Below are 21,015 nucleotides of genomic sequence, written 5' to 3'. Positions count from 1 at the left end.
GTGCTTTATCATGACTGTTATGTAATCCAGTAGAGTCTTTTTCTCTATATAACTTTTGGGCACATGGGCAATTCAGTGTGCTTAGCAAATTTTAAAAAAGCATCATCCATATGGAGTATGATTGAAAGAGAGTATAAAGTACACCAAACAGCATATCTCACCTGACCTCTTTCTCCCCCCCCCATCCATGTTTATCTCCCAGATGAAGCAGTCTTTAGAAAAGCTCCACCATGGCATTGTGGTCCCAGAGGTGCAGCAGGATCCCCCTGATGAAACCCTCAAAGAGTCCATGACTGATGCCTGAGGCCCCACCTCTACCTGGCTGTCTCCCATCTCTGAACACACCCTGGTAGACTTTAAAAAAAAAGAAGAGTGCTACTGGTCGACTTTGATCGGGACTGTTTGCTCTTTTTATCATTTCCAAATCAAAAACCAGTAGAGGGTGACAGAGGGGGGGGGGGGACTACATTACCCACAACTCTCCTCTCCTGACTGACTTGAAATGGCGACGTTCGCCTCCAGCCTCAACCAGTAACATCTTCAGTGAACTCATTCGGACTGGACGCTTTCAGGACCACAGCAATAATTTAGCTACAGCTGCAAGTCACCTGTACGTAGAGTTTGGAAACGGGTCACTGGTGGGCCCAATCCAACCCTCCACTCCTCAACAATCTCAGAGACATTTCAAAATAGCCAACCATGTTTCAGAAAAACTTAGATTCCGACCTCCTTCATTTTCAGAACCTCAAAAGACATTTCACAGGGATCAGTGACTCTGGAAAGCGGGAGCTCTTCCTCCTAGTCCTGGAAACAGTTAGCCCCTTTAGTGAACGCCTGTTGTAAACAAGATGGATGTGACAAACAAACACGCAGAAAGAGACGGGAGCAGGACGCCTCTCTCTGTCTTTCCTTCACAGATTTGCTCCTCCATGTCCGAGTTGATCCCCACTTAAAAAGCTGCCATTCCTCTGAAAGGGGATGAGGAACATTTCAACAGCCGACAATTTAGTTTTCACCTTTTTAGATGTGAAATACGCACCTGCAGATTAATCTCAACCACCATCCCACTCCTCCCTGTCTTTTTCGGGGGTTTTAACTTTTTTCAAAATCAGTGCGTGGGGTCGTTTGTTAGGACAGGAAGCTGCGTCTCACTGGACTGTTACAGTATTTATTATTACCAATGACTTGATCTGAAGTCCTGTCCTGCTCTTAAGAAGTTATATGGTGGGTATTTTTTGCGCTCTGATATGCTGTTGCAGTGCGGACCAAGAGACGAGAACGATTACTGGTCACAGCAATAATGACAATAGTGATGCTAGTACTTTTTGAATGTTTCAAACACAGTAGTATATAATAATAATAATAATAATAATAATAATGATGACGTGTGTGAATGTGTAGAGGCAGTGAAAAAAAACAAGCAAAGAAGAAGACTGATGTGTGCGTGTGTGTTCATGAGGAGTCCTCAATGTTTCAGATGTTACATTTTCGTATTAGCGTTTATTTGAGTTTTTCTTTTTTGAGATTTCTCTTTCTTGTTTGGTTGCACACTCTTTGTATCGCAGAGCCAGAGCATAAAAGCTCAGGATTTACCGTAGACTTGATAAAAAAAAACAGAACAGTCCGCTACTCTGTTGTCCCACTGGGCCGGACGTCTCCAAACAAGAGGACCAACCAGAGTTTAGTAGGCCCAGGTGAAGAAAAAGGGAATCTGTTTTGCAGTATTGTTTTTTGGTGTGTTTGTAAATTTAACTTGACTGACTTGTCAACTGTTTTTATTCAGTTCATTTTCTATCTTTATAACTTTGTCGTTTATTTTCAGCCTGTTCCACTCCAATCTGTCCTCCGCCCGTGTAAAAACATCTCTCTCTTTCGTTGATTTCTTCTTCACTGAACCCGACTCTTCCTCTCTTTCCTCTATGTGCTCTCCCCCTTTTACCCTCTCTCTCTATCTCTCTCTCTCTGTTTTACTGAAAATGACGGCAACAGAAGCATGTGGGCCACGCTGTGCATGGCCATCCGCTGATAGCAAATGGTGTAATATTTATTGAGGGACGGGGGGAGGGTCTGGGTTTTTGGGTGGATGATGAGAGAGAGAGAGAGAGATGGATGAGTAGCGGGGCTTGATAATGTACTGTAAAGATGTGATTGTACACCGCGCCATGGAGAGAAATGAAAAGTTCTGAAACATACAACAACTCCCTCGCTCGTCTTTGAGTCTGTGTCTGTCTTTACCTTCTCAAAGTCTGCAGTGGATTGTGAGGGAACTGTTGTTATTCCTTTAGATTATTCTGTCTGTTATTAGGTTCAAAATAAGTTTTGGATAGGGAAAAATAAGTCCATAATCACAAAACCCCAAAGCCTAAAATGCAAGATTATAATTTCTTTTGTCCAACCACGTTTCTAAAATCCTAAAAGTTCAGTTAATATTATCGAAGACAAAGAAAAAGCAAATCTTTAGGTTTGAGAAGCTGCAATATGTTTTACCTGGGAGACTTTAGTTATTATTGGCTGGTGTTTATTTAAGAAGTGAAGCATGGTATGTTAAGCTTAATGTTAGGCTAAGTGACACAAACACAGCTACCTTTTTTATCTACCATGAAAAGAAAGACAACTGATTTTCTCACATTTTATTTATTTATTTGACGTGCATCACTTTGCTTTTCGTGGCAAGCAACATTTCCACACACAAAGTTAAAAAAATGCAGTTTTATTTGTTGTTGAAAGAAAGGGGGGCCAAACCAACAATGTGGGGAGCAGTGAGAGTTTCATTTTGCATTAAAGGTGTATTTAATTATTCAAACTAAACTTAAAGTAAAACTTTCTGACAGCAGTGTGTAACATTTCTTAAATTGAGTGGCTTTCACTTATCATATCAGCTTGTAAACCATAGGACAGTCTGTGTTTGTACTCCTTCCACGTCAGTCAGCTTGCAGTTACTCTGTAGTATTGGTTACATAATAGCCCGTGCGTGTCCCCTTATATTCTCAATTTTTATCAAACTCAAGAGTTGGTACAGAAAGTATTTTGAACAGCAATCGGGGTGTTTGGCTGCCCTCTAAGTGTTCACTGTCAGTCAACTGGCCAGCTGGAAAAAGAAGTAAGTCGTTTTTATTTTATTAAAAGCACTAAAGATTTGTAAGAAGGCTTCACCTCTGTCCTTTCCTTTTTTTGGTTTTCACTGGTTTCACCCTGGGAGGCACACTGGACAGGATGTGTGGGGTGTTAGCCCACAGCAGTTAGATCAATACACTTAGACATTTGTTTCATATTACAGTGGAAAGGTTTCAACTTCGTTAAGAAATTCAGCTGAACGTGGCAGCTTGTTATGTCAATTCGTATAGTTGGGTGAAGCTGATTTTTTTGGTGAGCTATGAATTGATCTGGTGCAATACATTTGTTAGACTTTGGCGTCAGGGGCAGTTTTTGCTCTTGACCACCAGGGGGTGGAGTGTTTCGCATTCGGCTTTAATTCAAAGGTAATTCCACTGAAATATATCTTTGTTCTTCCACTTTGATCCATGATCATCAGGATCTCTTGGGGATGTAGAGAAACAATAAAAAAACCTTACTGTTGTCTGAAAAGTTAAAGGGGCCTTATTCTGCTCATTTTCAGGTTCATATTTGTGCCTCTACTGTGAAATGTTTCCATGCTTTAATGCTCAAAAAGTTCTTTATTATTCTCATACTGCCTGTGCTGCAGCACCTCTTTTCACCCTCTGTCTGAAACCAGAGCGCAGTCTGCTCTGATTGGTTAGCTGGCCAAATCTGTGGTGATTGGTCAACTGTTAGAGATGTCCCACCTCTTAGCTATCACGTACAATGTTTTGGAGCATAAGCTAACAGAAGCGCGAGTGAAACACAGTGATGTCACTGTTTTAGAAGTATACAAACGAATCCATTCAGGGCGTTTCATGCAGGGAGGGGAGTCAGTGGGAGAGAAACTCCTTCTGGAGAAAACTTTGGGATTTTAGCCTTTGCAGAACATTAACATGCACCTATCATATCAACGTTCTCATACCAGCTTAATTCAAATATGTATGTAAAACATGGTGAAAGAGGGTTGGATTTTCTGCACTCTGGGGTTTAAGTTTAGACTTTGTCCAGCTGTGAGAACACTGCTGATATAAAGACTTATTATTGTTTCTCATTTTGGCCGAAATGCTGTTTTCTGAGACACTTTGAGGATTTTTTAAATAAAAACTTGGTTCTCTTTGGAATAAAAACTGCTCAAATGTTTCATGGCAGGAAAGGACATCAGCAGTGATTCCTGTGTCTACATTCTCCCTGTGTTACCTCACAACAGCAAGAACTCTTTTAGCCAAATTCAGTCCTTAAAGTATATAAGTTAAAAATAAAATACACTTTAAACATATGATTTATTATATATTATATAATATATATATTTACCTATTCAAATATTGATTCATAAATACATATTTTATATCTGCAACCAAGCTTCTTAATTCAAATACAAAATTCAACCGAACATTAGAAGCTTGATGTTGTTCATTTGGATTAGCTTATAAGCATGCAGATAGTGGATATTCAATAAGGCCTACACTATTTATATAAGATGATCAGTGCATATATACTTATATACAGTTATATCCTTTATCTCTTTCCTGTTTAACAACAAGCTGCTGCATCCATCCTGTCCCCGTAACACGACACAATTCAGTCCTTTCCATCTTTTTGCAGGTAGTCCTGTGAAGATCTGTCTCCTCTCTGTGGTTTAGTCCTTCCATCGTGTGTAGAGGATCACAGGAGTTGAGTGACGGTCAGAGGAGACTCGAGCATCAAAGTGGGAATGTGAGATTCTCAAGGAGGCCATCTGGAATTTTCCTCGACCTGAGGAGCCAAAACATAAACCTGTCAGTAAAATGGATAAAGTAAAAGGTAAAAAATGTAAATATATAAATAAACGGCATGGAAAATTGCACAGTTTAAGCAAGGTTTATGGAGCACCAATCTAAATGCTGATGTTGTCATCATCCTATAGTGATACATTTTCTATCAAATCATATAAGTTAACGGAAAAACTTGTCGAATGTCACTTTCAATTGTTTTCATTGTGGTTATATCCAAATAATAATAATTCGTTGCTACATACAATACAACTTTACATTATATATATCAGACATTTGATTCATTCAATACTGTGGACAATACCCACAGGCGCAATTAAGGGTGAAGTGTCTTGCCCAAAGACACAACGGCATGCTGACTGCAGTGATGGTCAAGGTAGGATTGAACTGGTGGTCCCCAGGTCCCCTGATCAGATGATCAACGCACTAACAAACTGCTCTAGCAAATCACTTCTTCTCTGCATTCTTCCTTAATTGAGTATGTTTTCCTGCATCTAACATTAAATAGGATTGGATGAACACACAATATAATACCAGATATATAAAACCAGTGAGAACAAAAGAAAGCGAGAGAAGAATTCAGACATGAAGTTAAATAAGAAGCCAGACCTACCGGTGCTATTCTGCCACTTGTACAGCTGCACAATTATCTTTACTCTCCGACGCTATTGCTAAATACTCCGCCCTGAAGGAGGACAGTGATAGAAATAGAAAAACAGACTGTGAAGACCAGTGAAACAGAATCAGAACAATATATTTAGTGAGGAAAAGGAAGATATGTGTTAAAGAGCTGATTGAACCTTTCCAAACAGTGTCAGGAGGAAAAAGAATAGAACTGATGAGAGGCTGGTTGTGTGTGTTGCAGTGGTTTTAGTGTTACTCACGCGCTCTCTCTTAGAGCTTCCTCTCCAGCCGCAGAAATCTTCCTGTAGCAGTAAACCATCTCAATCGCCAGCCATACCTGCAGCCCGATGATGGATACGTACATCATCACCTCAGACAAGATGGATGCCCATCCCCTGGTGACTAGATTCAGAGAAGAGGATAAGGTAAGACATGTTGTGTAGGGGTCAGAATACATCTGCACCAGGCAAAGATGAGTGCTGCTGCCTATGCCGCACATTTTTCCTATGAGTGATTACATAATTTGTTACTCCCTGAACCCTGCTACAGATACAGTTGTCCACGGTTTAGGATTTAGGATTGGGGCTGCAAATAATGATTGATTCATTGTCCATTGATCTGGTCTGTTTATCACTGGGCTCTCAATCATGCAATAAAAGCGGTGAGACTGAATCAAAACAGTCCAAATTATCCAGCCTCTCTTTGAGTCAACTTGCTTATTTAGTTTTCCCTCTCCCTGCTCAAACAGACGATACTTCATTCCTTACGTTCTGCCACCACTTTCATGTTTACAGTCTTGTTGGTGATGTTGGAAAACTCGTAGTTAGGATACACAAGGGTTCGGGTGAATGTGCAATTGTAGATTCCCGTGTCATTGAATGTCACGTTCAGGATGTAGATGGAGCCGTCCTGCAGGTCCTCTGTGTTTTTGCTGCCCTTCCAAGCGAGACGATCAAAGAAACGTTCGTCCGTGATATGCGGCATGTTATTTTCATATCGGTATACCTGGAAGAAAGTACATTTATTTTAAAAGAAAGGAAAGAGACTGGGAACATCCATTACATTAGGCCTACGCTGTGAAAATTGAATAAAATTCATTATAGGTTTTCATATTCACATTTTTGTTACTGTGACCTCCTGACAAAAACCCAAAATCAATGTATATCTCTCAATATTTAGACAGTCCTGACATGGTTCCAAATGAACATGTAAATGTTGAATAAAATAAAACAAGTTTAGGTCATATGTAGGTTGAAATTTGTAATAGTGGCCCAATCTTAATCTTTTAAATAGTGTTAAAAATGGCCCCTGTGAGAATGGACAGGTCTTTGTGTAAAAAGAAGAGTTGGATTTCAGCTATGCCCTGCTGTTTTCAGCAAAATGTTGAATGAGAACAAATGTATTTCCCAACTGTCACACTACACGTATAGTGACTTTCCACCTGTCTTTGGACCCATCTTGTAGTCTTTAGCTTGTAGTCCCAGTTATTTACAACAACGGATAAATATAACCACAACAGAGAGCTGCTGTTTGCTCTTTTGGGTGTAAAATGAACTGGTTGTCCTGTGCTGAAGCCTGAATATTCATACTCTGACTTGAAATACAATCATTCATGAGAGAAAAGGCAGCTGGCCTCCGACATCACCACTGCTGCTGTTTTCTGTATCGACCGAGCTGCAGTAATGGCCTCACCTCTGCACTTCCTGCTGAATTAGTGGATACAGATTCCTAATGGCAGCTGAAGGCTAATGGGATCTCTCCTGCTACATGAATACAGTACACCATAATGGCCTCGCCTGGGAAGGGCTGCTTATTTCAGAAAAAGCACTGTCTTCCAGTCAACACTTGGGGAAAGAAGCCTGGTATGAAAAATGCAAGGCTCAGCTCCCCCTCACGATAAAAGTTTGCAGCCTTTTCCCATTGCAGCTTTTTCTGGACACATGAGCACTTGCTGTATTTAATGTGATTACTTAATTCATTGACAGTGTTAGCTGTATAAAGTGTAAAGCTTCCCTTGGCATCTAATTGCAACTCACATGGGTGAAGTTGTAATCATCTGAAGATTTGAAAAACCAGTCGACAACGGCCCTGGCGGGAACCTCGCTCCTCTGCTTACAGGAGATGCATCCCAGTTTGAAGCCTTTGTTTTCCACGGCTTCTGTATTTGAGTCCACCTCTACGCAGGCTCCACGGCACAAACATGCTACAAAGTGAAAAGGATGAAGAACACGTAGTTAGAAACATCCACTTTATTGCTCTTGGTCTATTTGCAGACGGCAGGCTAAGAGGTTAGAGCCGTGGGTGGCCATCACCCTCTTATTCTTGAACCCCTGACCCGTGAGAGAGGTTGATACACAATGGTGTTTTCCCAGGGTAATTGCAAGCAAACTGTCCTAACAGTACTTAAAATATTGTTAGCTACTGTAACTCTCTTTTTGCATTTGTTTGCGTGCTTGCTCCCAATGCCCAATGCATGCATGTTTTATTTATTGTTGATCGGGCATAGCTTTTTTCTTGCAATATTTATTTCCACCCAATATTTCAGTTTGGAGATCCTTCTGAATTTGACTTATTTGGTTTCTAATTTTGAAGATATTACATTCAAGTTGTTGTTAATCTTTGAAACTGAGGGGAAATAAAGAGGTTGCAGTACAGAACTTGTTTCTTGCATTCTGTCAATTGCTGAATGAGCTAAATCCATATATAGAAGCGTGAGTCTATATATGCCATCATCATCATCATCATCATCATCATCATCATGACACGTACTTCTCATCGGCCACGAGTTACACACCTGTAACTCCAAATGTTTCTTTCTCACACTGCACCTTGCAGTTTCCGCTGAGACCTCACCATGGCTCTCAACCAATGATCCTGAACTACTGTCAACTTTGACCTCTTGGGGGTGCATTTGTTTCGAAGCGCAACATGGGGGGAGGGAGATGAAGGAGAAACAGGAAACACAACGCTGATCAGATGAACTGAAACCATTTCAACTTTGGTTCAGTTTCAGAGCGTGGCCTGATATACACATATTTAATAAGACAAGGGTCTTTCTTTAAATCCCTGGGATACAAAGTTCCAAAGTATCACCACACAGCGAAACAAAGAGGGGAAAAGGGAGGAAATAGAGTTTTAGCACAGGTTTGAGTAGTAATAGCCATTTCTGCAAAAGCATGAGGAGATGGGGAAGCAGGAGGGTAGAGGCCTGAGGCCAGATGATGCACTGCAGAGAAGGAAGGGGGAGGGAAGGAAAAAGAGAGATAGTTAAGAACATAATTTAAGACTTCACAAGCCAGAAAACAGATACAAACGAAGCTAAATTAACCTATTGATATCATACTTAAACAAGAAATGGACCCATGCCTTTAAAAGCAAACACAGACCCAATCCCAGCATGATCAGAGAAGGACTTGAACCAGAGCCTGACCCGGATTGATTTAAAATAGATTATAACTTGTGTTCCTGGTGCAATCAGTTTCAGATTCATTTAAATCTAAGGTCGTTTTCACCTTACAGAGGCTTTACAGAGGCTTAAAACAGCAAGGTGAAAATTCAAGTTTTTCAGAGACTCTAGATTGCATAAGGGTAGGTGTCCGTTGTGCAGTCTAGGTGGTACTTTATTTGTTATTGTGACCCAAAAAAAGTACCAATAATCACCAACGATCTAAACCTGGAAGTATGTATGAGTTGTTGATATATCATTTTTTACTTTCCTAATAATTATTTCTACTTTTTAGCTAAACTACTCCAGATTCTTTCCACATACCCTGGTGTGTATACCACTGGGTGGAGAATCAATGTCATTTTTTAGAAGCGCTGTTGTAATCCCAGATCATGACAGTAACTTCCTTGAGTGCAAGGTGGAAACAATGGCCAAAATCCTAAAAGAAAACTGACCAAGATGGTGACAATAAGTCTGGTAAATGTACCTTTGAAGTTGCTTTAAAACTACCTCAGGCACACCGCCATATCTTAAATGAAGAAATGCCTGAATCCAAAATAAAGGGGTTTAGTTGGGCCAAGGTCTCGTGTTTCAAGGTTTCTGGGAGATGAGTCTGCAGATGATCTCTACATTATTACACAGACCTGAGGCGAAAAGCACTTTCAAAAGATTCCCCTAAAAACAACATTTGTTAGATTTTTTTCAGTTTAATCTCTGCTATAATAAGCTTTCTTGTTTGTTCCAAATGTGACTTGTGATTGTTTGTGTTAATTACAGTCTGCTGTAAACTGCACCAGCTGTTAGTGCTGCAGCTAATCCTCGGCTGTCAATAAAGGTCGTTAAAGGATCATTAATCACCTAATTCGCCCCTACAATCTCACAGGAAAGCATTAGGAAATCAATGTGTGCAAAAGGACACAACCACATCTGTCGTTAAACATTAAATGGATCATATTATGCTGCTTTTCAGCTTCATATATGTATTTTGTGGCTCCACTAAAGCATGTTTACGTGCTTTAATGTTCAAAAAGCGCTTTATTTTCTTCAAACTGCCTGTGAATGAAGTACCACTTTTCACTCTGTCTGAAAACGCTTTGAAGAGCTCGTGCCATGAGCTCGGCCATAATTGTGAATGAAAAACTATCGCCATATGTGAAATGTCGAGAACACAACCATAATTTGGGTTTTTGTTCTGGGGGAATAATGGTAAAAATAAATGCAAGCCACTTGTCTTCTTCCTTTGATATGGCAAAATACCAGCGTCTTCTTTTCATGGTTCCTCCGCTCGGGTCGGCTTTACCTTAATGCCTTTTGTTGAAGCTCTATCGCAGGGGTGCCCAAATACTTCCCGATGGAGGGCCAAAATTGAACGTGAGGGGAGGGCCGAGGGCCAAAATGATCATTTTGCAGTACATTAAGTGTACGGTAAATATATGAGTGCAGTACATTACGTGTGTAAGTTAAGCATACGTGTGCAAAATAAACACTATATCACAAAGTCATTTTGAAAAATGAATTGCACTGTTTATTGTGCTTCACATTTAGGTCAATAACATTTCATAACATCGATCTGGCTTCTTTAAATTAAAAAAATAACTGAAGCACTATGAAATATTTGTGGACAGGTGTGGAACATTACCAGTCCTTGGGCCTACCAATACCAGTGACACAAGGCCCTAGGGCGGACCTACATCTCTGCTTACAGGTAGATCATCAGTTTGAAGCCTTTCTGTTTTCAAACGCTTCTGTATGAGTCACTTAGCAGACTCAACGCACAACATGCTAAAGTGTAAAAGGATGAGAAACGTAGTCAGAAAACACTCATTTATTGTCTAGTCTATTTGCAGACGCGCAGGCTAGATAAGAGGTATAAACCTGGGTGCATACTCTTATCTTGCAACCTTGCCGTGAGAAGATTGATAAAATTTTCCATGTAGGTAATCAAGCAAACTGCTAACATCTTAATGAGTTCTAGCAACTGTAAGTCTCTTTTTCATTTGATCTTCATGCTTGCTCCCAATGCCCAATGCAACATGCTAATTTATTTTTATCCGCATAATTTCTTCAAGCATTTATTTCCACCCAAATTTCAGTTGGAGATTCTGATTTGTACTTATTTGGTTTCTATTCTCAACTAACTTTCCCAAGCTGGATATGTCAATCTTTGAAAAACTAGAAATAAAGAGTGCAAAACAGAATTGTTCATGCATTGTCAATATGAATGACTAAATCCAATCATATAGAAGCGTGGGCATATGATATCATCTATATTCATATATCATGACGCGTAACTTCATGGCCAACGAGTTACAACCTTACTCAATGTTTCTTTTCACACTGCCTTGGTTTCGTGGATCACTGGTTCAACAAGATCCTATACTTCAACTTTGACTCTTGGGCATAAGTTTCGAAGCGCAACAGGGGGAGGGAGATGAAGGAAAACAGAAAACAACGCTGTTAGATGAACTGAAACATTTAAACTTTGTTCAGTTTGAGCGTGGCCGAATAACATATTTAATTAAGACAGGTCTTCCTTTAAATGAGTACATGTTCTATACACAGGAACAGATTTGTGAAAGGTGAGAATAGAGTTTACACTAGCGTATATATGTCATACCATTTGCAAGCTGAGAGATGGAGGAATAATGAGCCAGCCAGTGATGCACCAAGAAGAAGCGAGGAAGGAAAAGAGTGATACGTTAAGAACATTGATTTTGACTTCCAAGCAGAAAACTACAATCGAAGCTCAATCAATAGATACATACTACAAAAAAATGTACCCACGCCTTAAAACCACACACCTCCTAGATGACAGAGAGGACTCACCAAGCTGACCCATCTGATTAAAAGATTATAACTTGTGTTACAGGTGCATCGTTTACAATTTTTAATCTAAGGTCGTTTTTCACCTTACAGAGGCTTTACAGAGGCTTAAAACAGCAAGGTGAAAATTCAAGTTTTTCAGAGACTCTAGATTGCATAAGGGTAGGTGTCCGTTGTGCAGTCTAGGTGGTACTTTATTTGTTATTGTGACCAATAATCACCAACGATCTAAACCTGGAAGTATGTATGAGTTGTTGATATATCATTTTTTACTTTCCTAATAATTATTTCTACTTTTTAGCTAAACTACTCCAGATTCTTTCCACATACCCTGGTGTGTATACCACTGGGTGGAGAATCAATGTCATTTTTTAGAAGCGCTGTTGTAATCCCAGATCATGACAGTAACTTCCTTGAGTGCAAGATGGAAACAATGGCCAAAATCCTAAAGAAAAACTGACCAAGATGGTGACAATAAGTCTGGTAAATGTACCTTTGAAGTTGCTTTAAAACTACCTCAGGCACACCGCCATATCTTAAATGAAGAAATGCCTGAATCCAAAATAAAGGGGTTTAGTTGGGCCAAGGTCTCGTGTTTCAAGGTTTCTGGGAGATGAGTCTGCAGATGATCTCTACATTATTACACAGACCTGAGGCGAAAAGCACTTTCAAAAGATTCCCCTAAAAACAACATTTTGTTAGATTTTTTTCAGTTTAATCTCTGCTATAATAAGCTTTCTTGTTTGTTCCAAATGTGACTTGTGATTGTTTGTGTTAATTACAGTCTGCTGTAAACTGCACCAGCTGTTAGTGCTGCAGCTAATCCTCGGCTGTCAATAAAGGTCGTTAAAGGATCATTAATCACCTAATTCGCCCCTACAATCTCACAGGAAAGCATTAGGAAATCAATGTGTGCAAAAGGACACAACCACATCTGTCGTTAAACATTAAATGGATCATATTATGCTACTTTTCAGCTTCATATATGTATTTTGTGGCTCCACTAAAGCATGTTTACGTGCTTTAATGTTGAAAAAGCGCTTTATTTTCTTCAAACTGCCTGTGAATGAAGTACCACTTTTCACTCTGTCTGAAAACGCTTTGAAGAGCTCGTGCCATGAGCTCGGCCATAATTGTGAATGAAAAACTATCGCCATATGTGAAATGTCGAGAACACAACCATAATTTGGGTTTTTGCTCTGGGGGAATAATGGTAAAAATAAATGCAAGCCACTTGTCTTCTTCCTTTGATATGGCAAAATACCAGCGTCTTCTTTTCATGGTTCCTCCGCTCGGGTCGGCTTTACCTTAATGCCTTTTGTTGAAGCTCTATCGGCTCGTGCTGCTATCGGCTGAGTTCACTTCCATATCAAGTTGACGTTAGTGTGATATGGAACTGAACCAGGAAGTAAAGAAAGGAATCCCATCAAGGAGTTTCAGGCAGGGGGGAGGGATATGGGAGAGAATCTCCCTCTAGCCTGCACTTTGGGATTTTAGCTTTTGCAGACCTATTACATGCACACAAACATAAATAACACACTACAGGAAAGGGAAAACCCCCAAAAAGCACAATATGGCCCCTTTAATATTCAGTGGTATTTTGACTCAAGTCTGGGAGGTGCCATCAGACCAGCTTGCTACTATGTAGAAAAGACAGAGAGGCAAAGAGACACCAAACAGACACAAGAGCAAGACATCCCATGCAGAGAAACACACAAGGGTTGGAGATGAATGCTTTGAGAAAAAGGACGTAAGACCTGGAACACAGACAGAGGAGACACATTACAACAACAACATCACATGTTGGACCAACAGCAGGACGGACACAAAGTAAGAGGAAGAGAAAGACTTTAGTTGCTGGACAGAAAGAGGGAACAGGGACAGATGAAAATGTCACAGGGGCAGCAGCACACACAGACAGCGTGAGGCAGTAATCCTGAGGGAGGTTTGTGACGCAGCGAGAGGTGAGATTGTGCAAGGAGAGCAGGTATGCGGCTGACTGTCCGAAGCTGAGACAGCGAAAAGACACGGAGAGAGAGAGAGAGACAAAGATTCAAGCAGACACAAAAGAAACTGCACATCCAAAGTGCAGACTAACCAGAGCCAGCCTCAGCAACAATTCTCACCAATGGCAGCAGGACACACACAGAGCGTCAAAATGAAAAAAACATTGCGTAATCTGTGGACTGTGGTTCAGGATTATGCAACGGATATTCCAGAAATGGAAGATTAGGAGGTTGGTTTTTTTTTGTAGGCTGACAGGGGGGCTGGATGCTTAATCCCTCATATCAGTTGCTATACAGCCCTGAGGCCTCCAAAGCAAAAAAACCTGACAAACAGCTTGAGCTGCACAAAAGATCATCCACCCCCTGAGGTTAGCTATCCTTGCATGTCACTGGGAGCTAAAGGAAATACAAAAGGGATCAGGGATATTTGCTGAACTAGCCATAGGAGATGCAGAAAGGACAATTGGATAAGAGACAGTAAAAGAGATGAGGGACAACATCTGTTCCAGTGCTTGGTTACCACAGACATAAATACATACTGTAGGCATACACAACCTGGGGAAAAGATAAGCATCCATGACATCTCCCTTGACGTCAAGCAAGCAAGAGAGTTTCCACTGGAACAAGTAGACTGTTGAAGCAAACTCACCAAACGCACCTCTTTAATTCAACCCAACAGAGCTGCCATATTTCTGTGGCTGGTAACGATACAGTACACTGCTTTATTTGTAACAAGCCCAAGCAATTCCTTCCTGCTTTTCTGTCCATGTATGTTTTTTAAAAACTGTTTTACATTAGTTTAAGAGCAATTGTTGTAGGAAGTCCCAAAAATACCCAACCATTTTAATTAAATTTAAACAATAAAAATGTCAAAAAATCATGAAGTCTCTCCCACTCACAAAGAAAACACACACACACACACACACACACACACACACACACACACACACACACACACACACACACACACACACACACACACACACTATCTCTCTCTCTCTCTACAAATATAAATTGCGTTGTATGGAAGGTCATCTCGTCATGTGAATCCCCTCCCACTCCCCTGCTTCCCACCCCGCTCTTGCAGCTACATGGCACCCTGGTATTAAAGACCTCTGTCACACAGCTGGAAGACCAGGGGCTGGGGGGTATGTTTGTGTGTTTGTCATGTATGTGACACCATGCAGGATGCATACAACCTGCATACAAGGATGAGACAGTACCCAGATTTATAGTTTGGATTTAATCTCATTAAAAGAATCCTCAGATAGAATCAAATGATCTTTTCTTATGATGTGTATTTTGTAAATTGTGTGTTTGTCTTAATCTTAATATTTTTAAATGCATATTTTCTTTTGTAAAGCTGTCTTTGGCTCTGTTGCTGCTGTAGCAAATACACATTTCCCCTCTGTGGGACCAATAAAGGGATTATGATTCTTATTTATATTGATGCAGCTTTGAGGCTTCAGAGTCTAACAGCGGCTGCAGATGGAGCACAAGTGAATCCCAATCATGTTTTTGTTCAGATTTCGGGGGGGGGGGGGGGGGGGGGGGGGTGAATGCACCAATCAAGAAGTCCTCGTTTCCTGCTGTTTGTACAAGCGGATAAATATAGATCCAGTCATCCTACAGACCTATACTGTGTTGTAGTGCCTAGTGCATCGTCTTCAGAACAGGCTTGTAGAACCTGATGGCTTGATATTTTATCAGGTAACACAGTTAACTAGAAGAAGAGGTGACTTTATTTTATGGCTATTTCCTTTTTACCAAAAAGGCAATTCCTAGTGTAGACTGGAATAACAAACGGTGTCTTTCAGGAACATTTCTTAGAACTTTCTGCAGTCCACCCCTTGATTGAATTAGATAATGCTCTCCCTCTTCCACTTAAAATGATGACGTGTTTCTCTATAATGTTATTTGAGACAGGGGTTGAGGTGGAGCGATGGAGTTTACATTACTCCAAATGGCAGCTTTGGTTTAAAATCCTGTGGAGAGTACTTTCCCAGTAAGTACTTGTTAGAGCCATTTGCATACTTAATGGCTCTTTTCTAAAGAGCTTCTCTGCTGCATACATTACTTAAAGTTTTTATGGGATGTATTAGGCTTTATGAGCCTGCAGGCAAAGAGAAAGATCTCCATTTATATCTGAGGTTTATTGTTGGGTTACATTTAGAAAGACATGTGTTTTTTGGTACTTTAATATGGTGGCTGAGAGGTACCAACACACTGCAATGTCCCAAAACACTTATGAATGTTTTTTAAATACTACCCATGTGTTGTCAAGTTTTTTACTTGCATGGTGTTTGAAATTTGCACAGTGTTTGCACCTGTCGGCCACTGTGCTTTAATCATCATAAAGGGTCACTTGTAAGGGTAAGCTACAGGTAAAATCTATTTGATTGTATTTCTTAATTTTTCCTTGTCCTTTTCTTCCTTTTCTGATAGCTTTTTACCCTCTACAGCCTGCACCAAACTCAATTCAGATGAAGCTTAGTGTGATAAAGTATGGGGTGGTGTTCCTTGTGGATTCACTGCCTTGAAAAAAAAACAAAAAAATGGAATTACATTTTTATTTTTAGCCAATGCTTGTCAAAATATAATCACAACACAAGCTGTTTTCCTCAGCCTCAATCTGTTCCTCTCCTCTTACTTTTGAAGATTCCATCCAATTTCCTGCCTTGCCTTATATCCTTATACTCACTGCGTCCGACTCCAGATGTGCTCATTTACTTAAGTCCTTAACTTACCCATCGGCTCCTCAACCAAACAGCTGTTTCTATCAATCAAGGTTGTGTAACTTTCCCCATTTTTTTTGCCAAGCTTAATTTCTCTGCTCACATCTGATCTCAATTTCAAAGCTCATCTTTCTGCAGCACTGCCTGCATGTTTCAGCTTGGTATCCTGGTAAACTTGCACTTCATGTTTTAGAATAACAACATTATGAGACTTTGTTGGCTTCTGCATGCATGTGTGCTTTGTAGTGTTGTTTTCCGGTGTCAAACAAAGAGCTGCTGGCTGAGGCTCTCCTTTAATGCATTGCTTTCTTTCTGTGCTCAATTTTAATTCTCAGTGCTTAAAATGACATAATCTGTGATGACACATGCCAACTAAAAAGCTTTTCTAAGTGAATTTTTTCATATATATTATTTATTTTTAAGGAACATACTAAAACGTCAATAAATATAGGTTTTATTTTAATCCAGATGGGTTTCAAGATGTGAAAACACTGTTTATGTTCCTATGGTTTTAACCCATTCACGTCTTGTTTAAATCACCTACCAATGCCTGCCAATCGCTTTGCATTTATTTGCATTTTAGGTTTCAAAAAGTGATGTGACTCTACGTCACAAAACACATCACATTACACAGACTTGTAGAAGTGTTTTTCCTTGCAGAGTTGCTGCTGCTTCTGTAGGTGTCAGGAGACTAACCGTTACTCAAAGATGACTGATTATCTAGATCCGGCTATCTTCATCTCAGTTTTTTTTGTTGGCTTGTTGTTAAGGTGGGAAACTGAGTTGTGATATCTCAAATGATAAAGAAACCAGCAGGAAGAGTGGGATGTTTGAGGGAACACATATAAAGGAACATTTTCTCTTTTGAAATATGTTTGTGACACTATTTTTTTTTTTTTTGTAGTTTCAGGGATTAACAGCATAAAGGTTGCACATGCAGAAGAAACCTTACTAGAGTGAAACACACCAGCTGCAGCGTGCTGTACAAAAAAGCTGAACTTTTCTATAGATGTATAAATAGCATAGAATGAAAAAAAAGATGCCGTGACAGGAACATTTGCAAGAACAACAACTCAGTACTTCACTGAAATCACTAAAACTCACCAAAAAGGTCCAATTCACTGATCTTAGTCTGATAGTCTGATAAAACACAATAAATCAGCTACTATTTTGTTAATCAATTAATTGTTCACTTTAAAATAAAAAAAACCTAAATATTGTCTGGTTCCAGCTTGTATGACTATAGCTAAATATATTTAAGTGCCACTCAGTAACACCAACACACACATGATAGAAACACTTTACCCAAATCTTATGCACCGGAAGAATTTAATAACAAACATTGTCCAACACCTTTCAATACACAACAGCAAAACAACGCAACTGTCCGCCATTGGCCTCAACTCATTATCTGAAAAAAACTAAAGCCTAACCTCAGTGCTGGGCCTTCAGCAATCCAACCCAACTATCACACACACAGTCACACATCTGTATCTGAACACACACTTGAGAAAACTCCCAAAACAGAGCAGACATCATTAGAAAGAGCAACATCAGACAACAGGAAACGCACCAACAACAGGAACAAACTGCACAGTCAGAGAACTGGGGGAGTAGGGGTGGGGGTGGATAAATGGATGGTGACTTGTTTGCATGCCAAGGTGTTGCCATTGTTCACTCACCTTGAAGTGCCAGTAGGGCCAGGGTTAGCAGCAGATGGGACATCCTGACAGCAGAAAGAAGACTGGTGGAGGGACTCAACGGCGTCAAAACACACCACACATCACACACCTACACACTTCAGAATAGAACATACAATACAGATCCAAACAGCAACTACTCCAGCTTGGTGGTGAAGAATGTCCTGACTATGAATAAAAGTTGAGAGAATAGGCTGTTGGGACTCTGGGTGTGATGCGCTCCGGGAGTCTTATTTTTCTTCTCCTTTTTTTATTTTTTCCAGCTCATAAAAGCATTGAAAGGAGGGGTGGGTGGGTTTTCCTGCTGATCTGGTCTTCTTAAGCACCTGAAAATCCAAACAGCAGCAGTGTGGAAGATATGCCTTGTCTCTTAGCCCGCTCAGGATCTAAATCATTCTTTATTTTCTGCAGCTTTGTTCAGCGTGATAGCGTATAGAGTTACCAGAGGCAGGAATCACTCTGAGTTTCAGGTTTCCGCCCCCTTGCTAGCACCAAAAGGGCCTTTGTTCAACTATTTATATTCTGTGGCACACCCTTTGGCATGTTTAGCTCCACAATAAGACACCAAATGATGCCAGTACGTTGACACACAGGTTGCTTGATATATGGCCCTTTCAGCAGCTGACCATATAAGCTACTGGATGATTGCTATCTTAGGGAGGATGCTGTGGAATTGAAAATGGAAGCACAACTTGTGAGAGTCGTGCAATAGAGAGTTAAAGAGTGATTGTGCAGATCAAAGGTTTGAATGTTGCATTAAAGAAACATTTAACACATTTTCCTTTTGTGCTGCAGATTTGACATGGGCAGAAAGCAGGGTATGAGTTTACAGATCCACAGTAGTGTGAAGAATCTTCTCACTTGTTTCCAACTTGTTGCTTTGGAAGAAATCAGACCTTTTCAGCTAAGCCATGTGTTTGTATAGCTGCTGTTTGCACATAGTGCTCACAGGCTTGAGTGCAACAGCACAGGTGGCTCTGTTGCTCAAATGGGCCAGCAGCACTCCTGTTTGGAGGCGGTTAAAAGGCATGTATTGCACAAAGGGGGCTTTATTTACAGCATTACCTCGCCTATCTTAGCAGCTATAGTACGTTTATTTTCGGTGCAATAAAGTATTATGTCTATAAATTCATACTATAGAGTTACTTACACTCTTTAGGGTGATCCAGCAAAGAGCTACATTCAACTAGTGTTGAATTAGTAAATATGCTAAAAAGGCGTCCTGTCTGTTCTCTATCTCGTAATCCCATAAACGCATCACAGCAAAACGTAGCGTCCCCTTTACCTGTAACCTCTTTAACAAAACCCGATTTGTTTCAAAACTAATCGACTCCTCGCTAGTATCCTTGAAATGTCTCCTCCTGTCAGAAACGGGTCAGAGGTGGGTGGCTCCCATCCCGCGTCCAGCAGTCAGATGCTGGGAGTCAGCCAGCTGGCACACCGGGGACCATCGGAGAGATTTAAGGACCGGAGCTTCACTCGGAAAAAAACAAACAAACAAATCTCATACTTCTTTCTGTTGCTGCTTTCCCAAAGAGATGTGCGTTGGTAAAATGTATTTTGAAGACCCGTATATTCCTCCTGGAGAAGCTGAAGGAGACGTCAAAAAAGAAAATCCCACCGAAAAAAAACCCTAAACTAAATCACTAATCTCCAGATGTGATGTGTCAGTGGGAGGATGGCGCGCTAATCAGTCGTTGGGATGGGTGAAGGCTGGGGGTGGGAGGTGCATGGACGAGGACGGGGAGGAGGAGGAAGAGGAGGAGGAGGAAGAAGAGAGAGGGTGATGCATTGCTGCAGACGCATGGAGGAAGAAAATGAGGACGAAGTAAAGCAACATTGATTGTGAAGTATATTTTGTAGCTATGTTTGTGAAGATGATGAAGAAGTCTCCGGAGACACCAGCTTGTATATAATAAGGTTTATTACAACAGCATAGTATTTAATACACCACAATTGTATGTGATGTGTTGATCCACTCCAGAAACAACCATATTATGGCAAAGACAAATATATCAGAATAAGTCTATGTGTTTTATTATAGGAGAATGACATGGTGTCTAAATCTGTCACATTAAACATTACATTTTATTCCTTTATCGACATTTGATCTAAACAAATATTTCCAACTCACGATTTAAGATTCAAAGGGGTTTATTTATCAAATACACAATAGCTATAGCTACAGTACGTTGCAAGTCTGAACATAGAAGATACCAATGTATAACAATAAATTATATAAATGCCATGTGAAAGGCAACGCAAAGCAGAGATAAAATCATCTCTTAAATGTGGGGAAGGAACACCGGCATCTGTGTTAAATCAAACTGTATTGGGTTTTAAATACAAATGAAATAAAATAGCTTGAAATCTTTTAACTTTTAAAATATCAAAGCTAGTGTACTATATATATTATACAAAAATGTATATTGAAAATAGCCCAATATGCCTTATGTTTGTTGTTTGTGTGTGCTTATGATAATAAGTCGAGCTTGTTTCCTCTGAGCTCACTTTTTCCTGCTGATATGATTTATCGATTGGCAGAAAAGGAAATTATCCTCCGTTTCTCCAGACACGTGACATTTCACAATAAAGCCAACAGGAAAACACAACATTACCTGCTATTACACTCAGATTGTGAGGTTGCTAACACTTTGCCATCATTGCCAGGGTTTTAGTTATGACAAAATGAATCGACCGTCCTTTTCTCAATCTGCCTGGCTAAACACACTTTTCTAACCACCTCTTCCCACCGTCTTATTCATTAACCCACATGGAACACACACACACACACACACACACACACACACACAC

General features: G+C 40.2%; 2 protein-coding genes across 7 annotated transcripts in view; one reads left to right on the top strand and one right to left on the bottom strand.

Moving 5' to 3' along the window:
* The window catches only part of gramd1a (GRAM domain containing 1A), a 32,139-nt gene extending 27,989 nt beyond the window's left edge, over positions 1 to 4,150 (top strand). For 2 of the 4 annotated variants that reach the window (XM_063880297.1, XM_063880298.1), the window contains one exon: positions 203 to 4,150. In XM_063880297.1, the coding sequence (XP_063736367.1) occupies positions 203 to 304 (102 nt within the window). In that variant the 3' untranslated portion in view covers positions 305 to 4,150. The remainder of the gene's footprint in view (positions 1 to 202) is intronic. The other 2 variants (XM_063880299.1, XM_063880300.1) reach the window with 2 other exon arrangements.
* scn1ba (sodium channel, voltage-gated, type I, beta a) lies at positions 2,625 to 19,892 on the bottom strand. Of its 3 annotated transcripts, XM_063880306.1 has the most exons (7): positions 19,352 to 19,892; positions 18,184 to 18,227; positions 7,529 to 7,695; positions 6,260 to 6,497; positions 5,753 to 5,894; positions 5,482 to 5,553; positions 2,625 to 4,851 (listed from the first exon to the last, which is right to left on the bottom strand). In XM_063880306.1, exons 2-6 carry the CDS (start codon positions 18,224 to 18,226, stop codon positions 5,487 to 5,489), a joined length of 657 nt encoding a protein of 218 aa, XP_063736376.1. In that variant the 5' UTR covers position 18,227; positions 19,352 to 19,892; the 3' UTR covers positions 2,625 to 4,851; positions 5,482 to 5,486. The 3 variants fall into 3 exon arrangements, with proteins under 3 accessions (XP_063736376.1, XP_063736375.1, XP_063736377.1); XM_063880305.1 differs by having other exon boundaries at positions 18,184 to 19,892; XM_063880307.1 differs by lacking the exon at positions 5,482 to 5,553 and having other exon boundaries at positions 18,184 to 19,892.
* Between the last annotated feature and the right edge of the window lie 1,123 nt (positions 19,893 to 21,015).

This window comes from Eleginops maclovinus, chromosome 3 (genome assembly GCF_036324505.1).
Source record: "Eleginops maclovinus isolate JMC-PN-2008 ecotype Puerto Natales chromosome 3, JC_Emac_rtc_rv5, whole genome shotgun sequence".
Taxonomy (NCBI): Eukaryota; Metazoa; Chordata; class Actinopteri; order Perciformes; family Eleginopidae; genus Eleginops; species Eleginops maclovinus.
The sequence above is the reverse complement of the archived record's forward strand: the minus strand, read 5'-3'. Positions and strand labels throughout refer to the sequence as shown.